This window comes from Xiphias gladius, chromosome 7 (assembly GCF_016859285.1).
Source record: "Xiphias gladius isolate SHS-SW01 ecotype Sanya breed wild chromosome 7, ASM1685928v1, whole genome shotgun sequence".
In the NCBI taxonomy this organism is placed as follows: Eukaryota; Metazoa; Chordata; class Actinopteri; order Istiophoriformes; family Xiphiidae; genus Xiphias; species Xiphias gladius.
In genome coordinates, this window is record NC_053406.1 from 16,964,387 (window position 1) to 16,980,341 (window position 15,955).

The 15,955-nt window shown below is 40.9% G+C and overlaps 2 protein-coding genes across 3 annotated transcripts in view; one reads left to right on the top strand and one right to left on the bottom strand.

The window, feature by feature from the left end:
* Nucleotides 1–2,073, bottom strand: part of sipa1l3 (signal-induced proliferation-associated 1 like 3) — a 76,924-nt gene extending 74,851 nt beyond the window's left edge. The window contains exon 1 of one of the 2 annotated variants that reach the window (XM_040130647.1): nucleotides 1,945–2,073. The gene's annotated coding sequence lies outside the window, so the exon portion shown is untranslated. Of the gene's footprint in view, nucleotides 1–1,939 lie in introns of both variants that reach the window. The other variant, XM_040130648.1, reaches the window with a different exon arrangement.
* A 3,679-nt stretch (nucleotides 2,074–5,752) lies between these two features.
* Nucleotides 5,753–15,955, top strand: part of map3k10 (mitogen-activated protein kinase kinase kinase 10) — a 39,762-nt gene continuing 29,559 nt past the window's right edge. Inside the window, exon 1 of the mRNA XM_040131209.1 lies at nucleotides 5,753–8,275. Coding sequence (XP_039987143.1) covers nucleotides 7,270–8,275 — 1,006 coding nt within the window. The 5' untranslated portion in view covers nucleotides 5,753–7,269. The remainder of the gene's footprint in view (nucleotides 8,276–15,955) is intronic.

The window sequence follows — 15,955 nt, forward strand, 5'->3', positions numbered from 1 at the left end:
TCTCACAAGACCAGTGTGTCTGATCCAAGTATCATTGGGAAGGAGGCATAACTTATGTTTACTCAATAATTTTGACATGCTTTGAATTTTCAGCTAACAAAAAAGTTCCGAGTCCCTAAATAGCTACCCTGCTTATTTTTGCTTTTAATATGTAACATATTCAAACATCCATCCAAAGAATGAAAATTTCGTCATGGAAACTATAAACAGTGAGCACTGTATAACTTAGTCTCTCAGTCTAAAGCCCAGCCTTTAATAAAAGGAAGCTGGATTTAAAATATGGAGAACTATTTCATTACTATTCAGCGTAAACTTTACCATTCAGAACTGTACTGAATGAATTTGAATCTAATTTGCTCTCAAAGAGAATAAGGAGTGCAGGATTTTCCCATTGTACAGCAAACAGGGGGCAGTGCCATGCTCAACACGTGCTGTTAAGGCATGGAAGGATTACTGAATGGGCCTACAGGGCACAAGCCCAGGGGCCCAAGTGGTCAGGGTGCCCCTGGACCAGAGCTTCAGTATCAAGTGACTGTTAATATTTCTTGTAGGGAAGTCAGTCAAATTACTATTGTGACTCAAAAACGACCACAAAGAGACACAAAATGACCATAAAGAAACTACCAAAAAGAGATGAGAATAGACTGCAAAGACACACAATATGACCATTTTATGTCTCTTTAAATCTGTGGCTCTTGTTGTGTGTGTGTGTGTGTGTGTGTGTGTGGGGGGGGGGGGGGGGTAACATGTCTGTGTCCAGGGGCCCATTGTCTCATAATCAGTCCGTGGGTACAGGCGTTTAAGTAATGGGCTAACCCGTTTAAGACACTTGATCATTCTCAGATTTTCCCTAGTAATAATTATTCCATTAGTTCCACTTGAGAGACAACCAGAGTAAATGATGCCCAGAATATGTGCACTGCTGCCATGCTCTACCGCTCTTGCACGAGAGATCCATCATCCTGATCCTCGACGTGTCATTTCCTGAGGGCTGGGGAATACAGCAGTAACACGGGGGATTTCTATGAAAGGGAGACGACACGCCGAGGCATCATCACCTTCCCATTTTGCAGGCGCGCGCGCGCACACACACACACACACACACACACACACACACACACACACACACACATATATATACACACACACACACGCACACTATGCATTTGCAAATCCTGCGCACTGTGTACACACGTCTTTTGACAGCTGAGCAGAGTCTGCATGTCCAAACGCGCAGGGGCACGATCAATTCTCCTTTTATCACCAGGATAAAACATGTTGTACAACCTTTCAAGGCAAACCAGTGCCATTTGCAACTACTGCAAAAGTCCTATAAAAAAACAAACGAAAAACGTGTGTGTAAAATGTTTCCCACGAAGCTCATTCTTAAACAAATCTCCAGCCAAGGCAACTTCCGATTGCAGCACAACTACTCGAAATTCAAAGCTCGTCCAGGCTAACTAGCTGGCTAGCTGCGCTCCCAAACAAAGCTCCCATTGTCTGGAACTTGTAGTTTTACCGTTTTCTCTCGGCCCTCACAACTGTGATTAACTCAGGTACGAAAAAACTACAAATCCGAAGTCTGCAGAGCACTACAAGCATGCGCACTGGAACCCTAATGATTTAAGAGGGTTGTAGGATATTTTGTGGCTAATAAATTTTTGAAGGTACCGGCGTATTTGAGGCTATAAATCTACTCTGCTGAATGGACGGAGGTCGAAGTGGAGCACAGAGTCGGTGTGAACGGCTCCAGGTGGGAGTGAGCCTAACGGCTGAGCCGTAGTAAAGCGTCTGCTCTCTGCATTGAGTGAAGTTGGTCGGCTCGGTGCCTGTCGGTGTTTGCTCGCTAACGTTTAGTTCACTCGTCACTTTTCAGCGCTTTTGAATCGCCCGCACTGTTCAACTAAAACTGTTCACAGAAAACCAAAGGAGGACACACCTTACCTAACGCTGCCCCGCTGTTTTCCGCTCGTCTCCTATTCCGTTAAAATAATTCTCCAGACATTGTGGAAACACTGGTTGACCGACGGACGACTGTCTGTTCACCGAGCGAGACGTTGCCAAGAATGCTCAACCGACACCACGGCGGAGCTGCGCCCGCACTCACCGCGCCTGCGCGGCTCCGGTTGGTGCAGCCTACTGATAGTAACACACAGGGGGCAGCACGCCACTGCTGACTTACTGACTGTGACTACACGCTGTATACTGTAAACATATACAGTATATACATACACATACGTATATACTCGGAACAACCGGCTAAAACGAGTGCAGTCCTGCAATAAATCCTGCATTCATGGCGGTTATAATTGTTCAGTTTGTGTGGAAACTGTTTCAGAGAGGTGTTGATGTTCATTGTGGAGGCTGCAGTTTGTGGCGCTGTTGAATTGTATTAAATTATATGGACAGGTGTTTTTCTACAATTTTGTCCACTCCAATTATATCAGTGAGGGTGGGTTAAATAACAGAACAAGTCTCCGTATAAGGCGATTCAGTTCAACAGGACCACAAACCACGTCCTCCAAAACAATCATACAGTTGAATCAACAACTCTCTAAAGCAATTTCAATAAAAATGAACACTATAATCTCCACGAAGGAGGATTCATTGCAGGACTGCATTAGTTTTATCTTTTATCTAGGCGGACATAACAAACTGACAACTAAGTGTAAAAGTGTGGACACCCCTGGACAAATTACATATTTTGTTGATTTTTAAAGGGAACACAAGTAAATACAACCCTTCACCAAACCGATATTAAGAAATGAGTGGTAGAAAGTAACTAAGTACACTTACTCAAGTACTGTTCATAAGTACAAATTATAGTTACTTTTACTTTATTTGAGTATTTCCATTTTATGCTACTTTAAACTTCTACTCCACTATAATTCAGGGGCAAATATTATGTTATGTTTACTCTGCAACATTTATTTGGTAACTTTAGTAACCAAATAGTAGATTCAGATTAATAATACAAAATATATTCAACAAATGAATTAAGATGAATTATTGTAGGAAAATTTAAGACTTTATTGATCCAAGGGGTAAATTCACAAACTACCCAGCAGTGTATAAAATAATTAATATTAGCTCCAGCACCTTTACTTGCTGCATCATTAAAGTGACGTACAGATCAATGCATCAGTATACTGTACTATGAAATTGGCCGTTCTGCATATTGAGCATGGTTGGATTAAATTCCTGAGGGGCTAAGGGGTCAAATGTATTGTTGGGCCCCTACTGACCCTCACTGTACAGTTTCATTATTTCCACATGAACCGAGAAACCAAACAGTGCTCTAGAGTATAGACCATTAGTTGATTAATCAACTTGTGGACTGACCGAAAATTGATTGGCAACAACTTTCATATTGAGTCATTTTATTTTTAAACAAAAATGCCAAAAAATTCACTGGTACCAGTCTATCAAATGTGAATATTTGATCATGCTGCATGATCAAATTTTGATTTCATGGATCCTCACAAATTAGTCAATAGCACAACCTTGTGGTCACTAAACATAACCAGTCCTCTGATGCCATTTGGTATTTCACAAATTATTTCAATTAAGTTTAAAAACTGTAATTGAATACATACAGAAGTTTGGTTGATTGTTTAATATGATAAATATGTTTGACTCAAAAAAATTCCTGAAACCACAGTTTTTTTTGCCAATATTGTGGCACCCACTATCCAGACAGCAGGTTCAGATGCCACTAAGACACATACAACTACGAACCATCGTTGAATACATTAAAAAAAGTTAATAATACTACTTCAGGACTGACTCTATCAAATAACTGGCAGGTCTTATTAGTGTGCTGAGCCTGTTTGATCAGATTTAATCAGAACATCTTTAGAAACAAGTTCATTGGTGACTTGCCTGGTTAAATAAACTAAACAAAAGAAACAACTGGTTAGGTATTGACAAAATAATACACAGTGTCACTTTTCTACCTTTTCCCTCTTTTCCTTTCATATAAATAAAGTTGTCAGTGGAGGGACTGAAATATTGACAGTATTGGAGCTTGAATTTTTTCAATGATCTTTTGGTAATTCTGCTTTTCCCTGAGTCCAAGTTTTGTGCTTATAATCGAATTGCATAAATCATCCTGATTTCACATGTCTTTGAACCAGATGATTGGTGTTGATAAAGGGACGGCAGTGAGAACCAGTGATTAGAGTGGGTTGTGAGTCCCACAACAGAAAGGTCGCAGCCTTGATTTCTGGCTCAGCCACCATATCCTGTAAAAGTGTAGGCAGCACACTGAACTGGAGGACTGGAGAGTAGGAGAACAGAGATACAAAATGACACAAATGACAAACTAGCACAAAGAGACACAAAATGACCCAAAAGAGCCACAAAATGACAAAAAAAGAGACAGAAGACTACCACTAACAGATGCAAAATGACCAAAAAGTGATTGCTTGTTTGTTTTAAACCATGGAAAAAGATGGAACAAGGAAGAAAAAAATAATTGAAACCTTATGTCCCTCTTGGATGAAGAGAACTAGAGAATTAAGTATCATATAAAGTAAAGACTTTGTGTTTCACTCATTGGACACCAGGGGCCAGTACAGCTTAAAAATTGATGGGTGTGACTATTAGTACCATACATTGTCTGAATAACCCAACGATCGATTCTATTCTGAATGGAAATGTAATTCTGGCACAGTATTATTTTTTTAGATAAAATAACAGTAATTCTTCAGGTATTATTTGTTTTAATTTAAAAAGTTGGGTTATACTGTATAATAAAGCTTGCAATTTACAGTGTAAATATTTTGTATGAATCAGGTACCGATAAAATACTTATAATAATACATAATAATTTATTTATTTGATAATATTTTATATTATTAAGCAAAGTACGGCAAAGTAACTTACGTTATCAAATAAATGTAGTGGAGCAGAAGAATGAAGTAGCAGAAAATTGAAATACTCAGAATTTGTATAAGTGCAGTGCTTGAGTAAATGTACTCGGTTACCTTCCACCACTGCTCATCTTATTCCTTAATATTGCTAATTATTTAGTTATATCAGCTGCCAGAATGATGTAGGTCAGAAGGAGATTCCTCAGAGACTACAATACCCACAGTGCACCAGCACACCCTCACCACCAGCACAACCTAGTGTCGTTCCAACAGACTCTGGTGTCCTTGTCTCCGCCCTGCGCGCTGAGCTGCACCCTGATCTGCACCCATGTGCTGGGACTAAGTGCGTAGACAGCCTGCATGCCACGACCATACCTATGATTTGTACATCTGTGAAAGGAGTAGCACTTGTCCCCACGTACGTGAACGGCACCCCCGGTGTATTTGGATGCAAAGTCAGCCCACAGACTGACAGCTCGATTCTCGAAATGTCACGTCTTTTAGGAGGAAAATCCTGTTGGAATACGATGGACCTCCGGGCAGCTGTCTGAGCAGCAACGACAGGGACTCCCGGGAGCGTTTGTCGCCAAATTGGGTGACGGACCTTGATGTTACTTCTTACTCAGATGCAACCACACCGCCCATGCGACGATGTCGGTGGATATTGTTGCCCTAAGTGTCCAGGTTAGGTTATAGTAAACGCTAACTCTTTACGTATTAGGCTGTTTGGGGCGGAGGACGCAAGCTGGGACTGGAAACGCACAACATTTTGCGCGCATAATAAACAACCGTATTATTATTACTATTATTATTATTTATTATAATAATAATAATTATTATTATTATTATCATGAACAGGTGAGTTCGATCGATAGATAAAGGGAACATGTAGCCGGAGTGGATCTCTTCATCGCATTATTTCATCTCGTCCACTCGGATCAGAGATACTGTAATGCTGCAATGCCTCCATGCAAACCTTCGTTGACAGTATTTTCCACCGTATTGCCACCGTTGTGATTGTTGCCGTCTCTCCTAAAGCAGAAGTCGTGGACTTTAAAACTCACACCTTCGCCACAAGACTACGAATTGACGATCTGAAACTACCATGCGTGCTGAGAAAGCAGCAGGATAATGATAGATGCTGGCATCCCTACACTGTCTGCGGTGCACGAGAGTTTCTTTTCCAATCGAGGACCCGTCTCCATCACAAATGTAGCCCAGCAGAGGCAAGTGAACCAGGCCGCTGCAAAGACACGGAGGCGGGTTTGTTGTGTTCAGACTTGGCTGTTTGCTGAACATGGTGCCACTTTACAGCTCCGTATTGAATACCTGCCGCCCCGCCGTCGGCTTGCTTCTGTAATTCCCCAGCTGTCTTAAAATGGACGGGGCCTTTTTGATAAAGGCTATTCAGGGACGCTGAACCGGCTCATGAGTTGCCATGTATGAAGGATTTAGCTTGGACCTGCTTTCCGGGATGTAGGGTGAATATCCGCGGATATTTCCAAACACAATATAGAATAGAAAACAGCCTATATTCATGGAGATGGCTGGCGGGGGAGGTGCGTCTACACTGGGCTGGATGAGAAATAATGAGGACCCCTGCTCAGAGTATTTCCATCAGCTCAAAAACAGACTGCGGTTTTTATTGGCACCTTAAATAGCCTAGTCTATATTCCATACTAAAATTAATCTGAAAATCAGCTGTGGTTTCATCATCGACTCTGATTCTCTCTGTAGCTCACAGATTCAAGACAGTAGTTCTCAATGGGATGATATTAACTACAGATGAGGCTATGTATTTAAAGACCGAGAGATTCAAAACTATAAAGGCATCAGGAGCCCAGACTTTGCCTTTGTTACTTTCATGTGAACAGCAATGTAGGAAATTCATAATAACTATCTAACTGTTTTATTAATTGTAGGCAGCAGCTGAGAGACCAGAGAGAGAAATTATGTGTGGATTTAATTTCACAGTTCCCTCTCTGATCAGGAAGGCCTCAGACTGAAGGTATTTTTCCAAAGGATTTCATCAGACCTGCTGCTTCTTAGATATACACATATTCACGTCTCCTGTGAGAGTCTGTGGCAGCTTTTAAAAGACACAATTTTGGAAAACAATCAGTTAGTTTTATGGGGGTTACATTCATGGATCTGCTCTGCTGAGAGTCATTGTTTGACCTAAACTATATTGTCCCTGAATGAACTTGCCTTTGGGAATACATGTTACTTACACACTGGGTAGCAACAGCACAGCAGCAACCGGTGACAGGATTTGGCACAGTTTCAACAGCGAGATGTGGTGATGGGGGAGAGCCGTTGCAGCTCTCTGATCCTCTGATCCCCTATCCCCCCCGCCGGTGGTCGAGGACACCTCGTCTCAGTCAATGGGCCCTGTATGGATTTTGTGCCTGAGTTGACAGAGGGCAGGCCAACAGCGTCAAACAGCAGTCAGGCTGCAATGAACCCATACGGCAGAGCGAGCAGCACAGCAGCCCCCCTGTCCTGCACCAGCTGTGGGGGCTGCTGCTCCCCGCCTCCCCCTTGCCTAATCCCGCCTGGGCCCCCCTCCTCTACTACCTCCTCCTCATCCTCCATGCCCCCGAATATGACCCCTCCGCCACCAATGTTTCCAGCTCCGGTTGTGCAAGTGGAGAACGGTAGCATCTGGAACTCCTCCACCATCTCTTCCTCTGGGTCCCCAGAATCCCATCCTGGTCACCGCTGTGGGGCCAACAACCCCAACGCCTACTGGACGGCAGTCTTCGACTATGAGGCCACAGCAGATGAGGAGTTAACCCTGCGGCGGGGGGACCTCCTTGAGGTTCTCTCCAAAGACTCCAAAGTGTCTGGGGATGAGGGTTGGTGGACAGGCAAGATCCAGGACAAGGTGGGTATCTTTCCAAGCAACTACGTCACGAGGGGGGACGCTGCCAGCTACCAACAGCTGACCTCCGGAGGTCTAGTGGCAGGTGGAGTGGGTGAATGCCCCTTGGAGATAGACTTCTCAGAACTGCTCCTGGAGGAGGTGATAGGAGCTGGTGGGTTTGGGAAGGTTTACAAAGGAGTGTGGCGAGGAGAGGAAGTAGCAGTAAAGGCCGCCAGGCAAGACCCCGATGAGGATATCAGTGTCACAGCAGAGAGCGTGCGACAGGAGGCCAGGCTATTCTGGATGCTCCGGCACCCCAACATAATCGCACTCCGTGGGGTCTGCCTGCGCGAGCCCAACCTGTGCCTGGTGATGGAGTATGCCAGAGGAGGGGCTCTGAACCGGGCCCTTGCTGGAAAGAAGGTTCCCCCGAGGGTTCTGGTGAACTGGGCGGTCCAGATTGCCACAGGGATGGACTACCTGCACAACCAGGCATTCGTACCTATCATCCACAGAGACCTTAAGTCCAGCAATAGTAAGTACTGCAAATAAGAGTCATTTTCTCTCCTCTGTAAATGACTAATATAAATGATAATATCTGATTCTTGCTGAATATAATATATATCAGAATATATTATAAAGACTGAAGACGAGTTGTATTCGGAGGTCAAGCTCATACTGTAAGGTCAAGGGCCAGAGTGTCCGTCTCAACAAACCTAAACCAGTTTTCTTCCTACTTCATACAGTAATTTGGACAAAACACAAGAATTGAGCAGAGACGAGACACGTAGGAAACTTTTTATCTCAATGTTTTGGTCAGAGCTGGATTTTTGTCAGGCCGGAAACACTGGTAATTGTAACACCCCTCAATTCTTGAGACAGGGTCTAAGTCCTGGAAATTTTCAGGAGCTCTCAGCCACATCCTGTGGTATTTATCAGTGGATGAGGCTTGCTCAGTTATCATGAAGGTGGTTCATTTGTTATCACGAGACCTAAATATGGAAACATGATATCAGGTGTTAGCATTTAGGTGGGAGATCGAAACCCTATTATCACATCACCACAATGTGACTGAAGGAGTCAGAATACTAACATTAAGTAGTTCCTGTGCACATTACAGTTTTCAAGGTCAATACTGAACCTTCAAACTCACCCCTCTGTAGGTATCATCTAACCCTAGCTGAATAGATGGGGTCAAACACCAGGTACACACAGTATGTAAGGGAGCACATATGTAACATAGACCCAAATACTATATTAAGTATACAGCAAATACACAAATTCAGCTTTAGGGTGCAAGCTCTACTCTTTTCTTTGGAGATTTACACTCAGTTGGCAGTATATTAGGTACACTAAAAGTAATACAGTGTAATAGAACAGTCCTGCAATAAATCCTACCTTCATGAAGGTTGCAATTTTCAGTTTCTGTTGAAACTGTTTCAGAGATATGTTGATTCAACTTTATGATCATTGTGGGGATGTAGCTTGATTGTGCTTTTGACTTAAATAGACTGAAAGCTGTGTATATGTGTCTGATATGCACGCTGCCCTCGTTAGTGTAAATGGGGTAGACAAAATATTGGAAATATTAGAAAAAAAAAGAAGAACTAGCAAGTGGATCTTGAGTTAAAATTGTTTTCACAAACTCTCTAAAACAGATTCAACAAAGACTGAACATTATAACCTTCATAACGGTAGGATATTATTTTGTTGATTTGATTTCATGTCTTATCAAACACTGACATTGACACACGATTGGAATAATAGACCGATAATATCATGACATGTTTAGCAGTGGTATCATGGTGATTTTGCGATATGTAATATTGACGGACAATAATCTACTATTCATCACAGTATCCATTTAAAGCTGCTATATGTAAGTTTTTGCTATTGCTATGTAGCCAACGTTAGCATTAACAGTTGTTTACTTACCAAGAACTTCAGCCATCGTTGCATTTACAAAAGGTTAGAAAACACCCTCTGGGCAGCATTACTTATTCATTCTCTCATGTTGGACTGAGGGCAGACTCTACGCCACAGTGACCCACTATCGCAAAGTAGTATTACGAGATGGGATGGGCCAGGCTAGCTGGTTAGTATGCCAAGTTCAGTAGAAGAAAACAAATGAAAAAAATAGAGGCAAAACAAGAGTTAACATTGGCATTGTTTTCCACTCCTGGAGACAGCTCTTGGCAAGTGAAGGAATTAAGTTTGATGCTGAAGTCAGAACGTTTCTACTAGACTGGTAAGTAAACAGCTGTTAATGCTAATGTTGGATATGTAACAATACCAAAAATGTACATATGACACCTTTAACTAGAGAAGAAAACATATCCATAAAGAAATAGTTTGACATTTAAAGAAATATGCTTATTCCCTTTCTTGTCGAGAGTTAGATGAAAAGATTGATAACTTTCTCACCTCATGTCTGCATGCTAAATATGGAGCTATATCCTGGAGGTAGTTAGTGTAGCTTAGCATGAAGACTGGAAACAGTAGGAAACTGTTAGCCTGGCTCTGTCCAAAGGGGACAAAATCACCCTTCTTTTAAAATGGAAAACTCTTTAACAAACAGCATAAATCAATAATTTATAGTATTTAAGAACAGAACAGAAAACTCGGATAGGAGTAATACCTTATACTAGTTACAAATTTAGTGATAAACAATTACAAATACTTCAATATGTTGCTCTATTGATAAAATGTCCCACTTGTAATATTGACCTGTTTTGCAGTCTAGATGTTTGATTTCTGGTCGCAACTACTAATTTGTCCATACTGTTATGGATTGCCTTATATGAGAACTCCACTGGGACATATAAGTGGACAGTTATAAATGTACAAAGATTAAGCCTTCTCCCAATCATTTTATTACACTGCAGAAATGTGAATATTAAGTGTTGTCATAAATTCCAATGTACAATGTGAGGTTTTAGAAGGACGGACATTGGATGAGAAACTTAAATTGAACACAGCAGGGAGGCCTAAGTCCTGGAGAACTGGTCTCTCTCCTCCATCTTTTCCCTGTCATCTCTCTCTGCACCTCCTCCTGCCTTTCCTCCTCCTCCTTCTTGTCCTCCACCTCCTTGTCCTCCTCTTTCCTCCCCTCCTCAAGGAGAGTAGTTCTGCTCTGCAACTCACTGTGCTATTTTTGGTCCTTTGTGCTACTTGCTGTTTAAAGACACAGTTGCAGTTGTTGGTGCATCAAAGAAATAATACACGGCGAGCATCTTAAGTACATTTGTGTGTGGGTGTGCATACGTGCAGGTCAGACTATGTATGTTTATCCCAAGTGACATGAGTGATGGGGGAGGGAGTGTACAAATATGGGTGGAGTGTGCAGGATGCTGACTAAAGGGCTTTTAAAGAGGGAGACAGCAGAAGTGAGTGTAGCTTAAACACACTCTCTGCTGATCTGCTGAAATGTCTCCTAATCTTCAATCCTCACTTTGTCCTCTGTCTTGGGTTTCATCTGACTCTGTCTCATGTCTGACTCTCAAACATGGACACCCTGGTCCCATCTCCTTACTCTGCCTCCACCCTGTGCAGCCCTAAGAGTAATGATGAGGGATCAGATGCGTATTGGACAGCGGAGCCTTGGCAACACCATAACGCTGCCTTTCCATGGTGACATGGGCACTGCTTCTGTGTCACTGAGTCATACAGCTGCTAGCCGCTGTCAGCTGCTGCGCAAAATGTCAGTCCCCAAATTTAGTATTGTCTGTGGGAAAATAGCAACTGAAGAAATGCAGTAATGTCTCAGGAAGGGCTTGGACTCTGTTTTCCCTCTGAATGATGAATCTTACTGAAAATGTGTGGGTGCTAATCGTTAAATATGTGATTATATGACTCACACTCACACTGAGAGCTGTTCGCATTAGCCTGGCGATGCCCAGAAGGGGAAAGCATTCAAAGAAAGTGAGACAGAGACAGAAGAGAGAGGTAGTGAGTCAAAAGATTGGGAGAATAACAGGGCGGAATAGATCAAGTTGTGGGGAGAAAATAAGCTCAGGGAGCAGAGAGAGCGGAGATGTATGAAGGGAGAGAGGAGAGTGATGGGAAAGAACAAGAGAAGGAGCGCGTGGGGGATAAACAGCAGTTCATCTCAGTTTAGGGTTACACCTCAGCACATTGTCCAGGTGCGCTGGTCTCAGGTGTCTCTTCAAACCGCCGACCACTTGGCATCACTGCAGTTACAGAGCAGCTCAGGCCCCCGAGCTTCTCCTCTGTCTTCTATCAGCCGGCTTCTGTGCTCAGTAAACAATCTTCATTCTCCCACTGAGGAATTCATCAAGGCAAAACGTGACGCTGCTGCTCACAGAGTGAAAGTGTTTTTGAAGCTTTGCGAACATTTTTACAACACAGGAGTTTTATTTTTGGCCCACTCAGATGCTTTCTTCTAAAATTATCCGATCTCCAGTTGACGTTTTTCAAGGCGTGTCTGTGAGAATGTGTGATTTTGTGTTTTAAACCCGCTGAGCATTTCTGTCAGACTCCCAGTGGCGAGTGAGTGAGGGAGTTTGTGTAACGGGGATAATCTGATTATCATGACCTCCTTAGAATGATGTCACAGCATGCCTGTGGGTTGATAGGTCATTGGTCATTGGTCATTGGTCCGTGGTCATGCCTTACCTGTAACCTCTAGTTTCTAAAAGCACAGGGGACCAGGTGTCCTCGATGGCTCTATTGACACATGGGATTAAAGCCATTAGAAAAGAAGGCAAGATTTTGATCACTGTAGACATGACAGATACACTGCATTGATATAATATGAGAATGATATATGCTCTGCAATATTCATCTTTGATTATTATTATTATTTTCATTCTGATAATTTTTTTGAATAATCAATTAATCGTACTGTCTATATAATAGTGAATAAGGTCCAGGTTGACATATTCAAAGTGATTGTTTTATTTGACCAACAGTCCAAAACGCAAAGAATTTCAGTCTCCTATCATAAATGATTAAGAAAACCAAAAAATACTCACATTTGAGCTGGAACCAATGAATTTTTGCATTTTTGCTTATAAAATGATTCAAATGAAAAATTTATCATCAGAGTTGTTGCAGATTAAGTTAGTCGAACTAACAAATTAATCCACTAATTGTTTCAACTCCTAATGAAAGTAGATATTGATTTTGGCTATCATAATATCCTGATAACCTAAATTATATTTTTTCATCATTTTAAGGATGCATAACAATTCATTTATACAGTTGCATTAACCACAAGGGACTTATGTAGTTGAATGAAATTAATGTCACCACATATCAGCAATCGTTATCCATATAACTCACAATGATTTACTTGAAAACTTTTGTATATACATTTCTTCCGAAAGCACCAATAGTCATGGGTATTGTGACAGTATTGATATAGAGGTATCATTGTGATATTCGGCTTTGTCTTAATTTCCCAACCTGACATATCTGCATCTGTAATCACCTATGGCTTAGCTCAAGTTATGAAGATTTGTGACTTGTTACTTATTTGTTTCGGCATTTTAGCCTTTACTGGACAGTGACAGTAGAGAGATGACAGGATTTCTGCCAAAGCGGAGGCGGGGAATAACCTGCGACAATGGTTGAAGCCAGCGGGTCCTTGTAATTGGTTATTTGTGAATCATTGGATTTGGAAATATTTGGGAATACAGATTGCACCGTTAATTAACAATTAAAGATCTAAAATTAATCTTTACAAAGTGGTATAGTAACAACAAATTAAGCACAGATATCACCTTAAGTTGTACAGTTCAGTCTTGATCTTGAAAACAACAGTTGACAAAACTGTCTCAGTTCATGGTCAGTATATTCACTTATTCTGGATCTTTCGACCATATAACACAGTCCTCACTTAGGTTTATTGATTTACTTTTAAATCAACATGGATGAGAATTCCAGGAGATGTTCACAGTCATGGAAATTTTTAACATCTACAGCATCATGGCAAGTGAGCAAATTCAGTCTGTTTCTGAGAGCCATGTGATACGGTCAAAAGCTCCAGAACAAGCGAGTAAGTGAACCTTGAGTTGAGATTGTTATGTCAACAGATCTGTTTTATTTCCTCTGACAGGGTATCATGACTAAATCATGGTTCCTTTTTAGGTCACCGAGAGTCACTGACACTTTTATGTAGGGCTCTATAGAGGCTGTGAGTCAGCTGCAGATAAGACAATACAGGTGAGCTGATCACCTGCTAAAAACAGCCAGACACAGGCAGGCCCATAAGTGTACCTATAGCCTGCTCTTACATACAGACTATGGCTTACTGTGGGCATTTATATACCCATACAACTTATATCTAATATTTGCCTTCCCCATGTATTAGATAACATATCTCCAGTTATTAATATAAATGAATGTCAGTTTAAATGGTAGTTTTATGGTCCAAGATGAAGGCTTCTGTGATGTTTAAATGCAAATGCAGAGGCTAATAAACCCACACAATATAGACTGAGTGAGGTTGACATTATCTGCTATTTTGACTGCTGTAGTTTCAAATGGAAGCCATGTTTACACAGTCAACAATCATCTGAATATGGGGAGCCCCATGCTTCAAAGCAAGCTTGCCAAGTATGCTATTTGCTCAAAGAGCATTTAAATTACAAAGCAAGAAAAGACAAATCAATTTATTGAAACTACCATTTATTTGGCCTTCTTCTTTTTTTTTTTTGGTTAGTCGATGTGTGAAACTAATGACCATGACAACACATCAACAACGGCACTGCACACAAGTGCTGTAATAGCTACTTAACAGATTAGCAAGGCGAGATATGGCATATAGTCGCTGTCATTTAAAAAAGTTGTGTCTGGCTGTATGAGGATATAAGAGAGAATCTGTTGAGGAAAGGATTAGAGTGGTGGCCAGTGCCGTCTGCTAATCCCTCAGAGGGACAGAGTGGCGGAGGCTGAGACTGTGACTAACTGGACTAGTGCGAGCTAGTAGTAGAGGGAAATGGGGCACAAAGAGGAGAAGAGACTGGTGTCACAGTCTTTTAGACTGAGGTGTGGAAGTATTTTATAGGCGTGGATTTGAGGAATGATATGCAGGTGTGATATGGATATGGCTTTTGCGGGCATCATTTTCCTATTGATTAAGGGAGTAGGTTTGTTTGAGATTTCAGAACAAAGTTTCAGCCTTGTTTAACTAGAACAAACAAATTTACAAAAAAATAAAAAATAAAATTATAATTTTATGTAAATTACTGTATTATTAATGCACTAACCCTACTTAAAATCACTTTTCAATCATCATCATTTTCACTGATAGAGCCCTGGAGCTGAAGATTAGTTATTAAGTATTTACACCCAGAAAGTTGTAACTGAAATCTTTAAGTTACATTTCACCAAAATAACTTAACATATTTAAAATTACAAAATTTTATGCCATTAACTTTAGACTAGATAACCAAATAGCAATCGGTCACATAGAGATGAGTTGTTTTCAAGTAACTGAGAATGAAGAGTAGAAGAGGTAATGGAACCTGGTCTGACCTTGAATGTGATTAAAATCCTGTTTAATAACAATATAAACTGAGAAGTTTTAAAATCACATTTTTCAGAATAGAAAACAATAAATCAAATTTCAAAATGTAATGCCGATAACGTTAAATTACTAAATAGTTTTAGTTAGGGTTAGCATGATCAGATATTTCTTACTGATGCTAAACTGTATGAATACTACTAGACCACATATTTCTCCAGGTATGCATAAACTGAACAAAGTCATACCTACATTTATAAGGGACTAGCAGTTAAATTTAAAAATTGACCACCTAAAACTGTGATTTTTGGAAGTTATATTACAGCTCGTGATGTAACAATGTCTTTCAGTTCAACAGTTGATTGCTTTTGATTGAATAGCGCTAAAGATGTTTCCTAGCAATTGACTTTCACATTACTTTATATTTCTTTTTAATGGTGCAACCTGATTAAGTAAATCAGTAACTTAGTAAAGGATTTACGAATAGCTGGTAAGACCCAACATCTTAGACTACCACTTATTCAGATGGTTAGCACAGCGAACCTGAGAGGCAAAACCCCAGGGCAAAACGAGTCTAGAAAAACCTCTTTGTACCACCTGAAGGCAACAAGCTAATGGACTTTTTTTTTTTTTTTTTTTTAAATCAACTGTCACACTGTGTCTTATCTAGATTTTGACAGCTGGAAAGCAGGACAGTTTGAGAATATTTTAGAGTAAATCAATGTG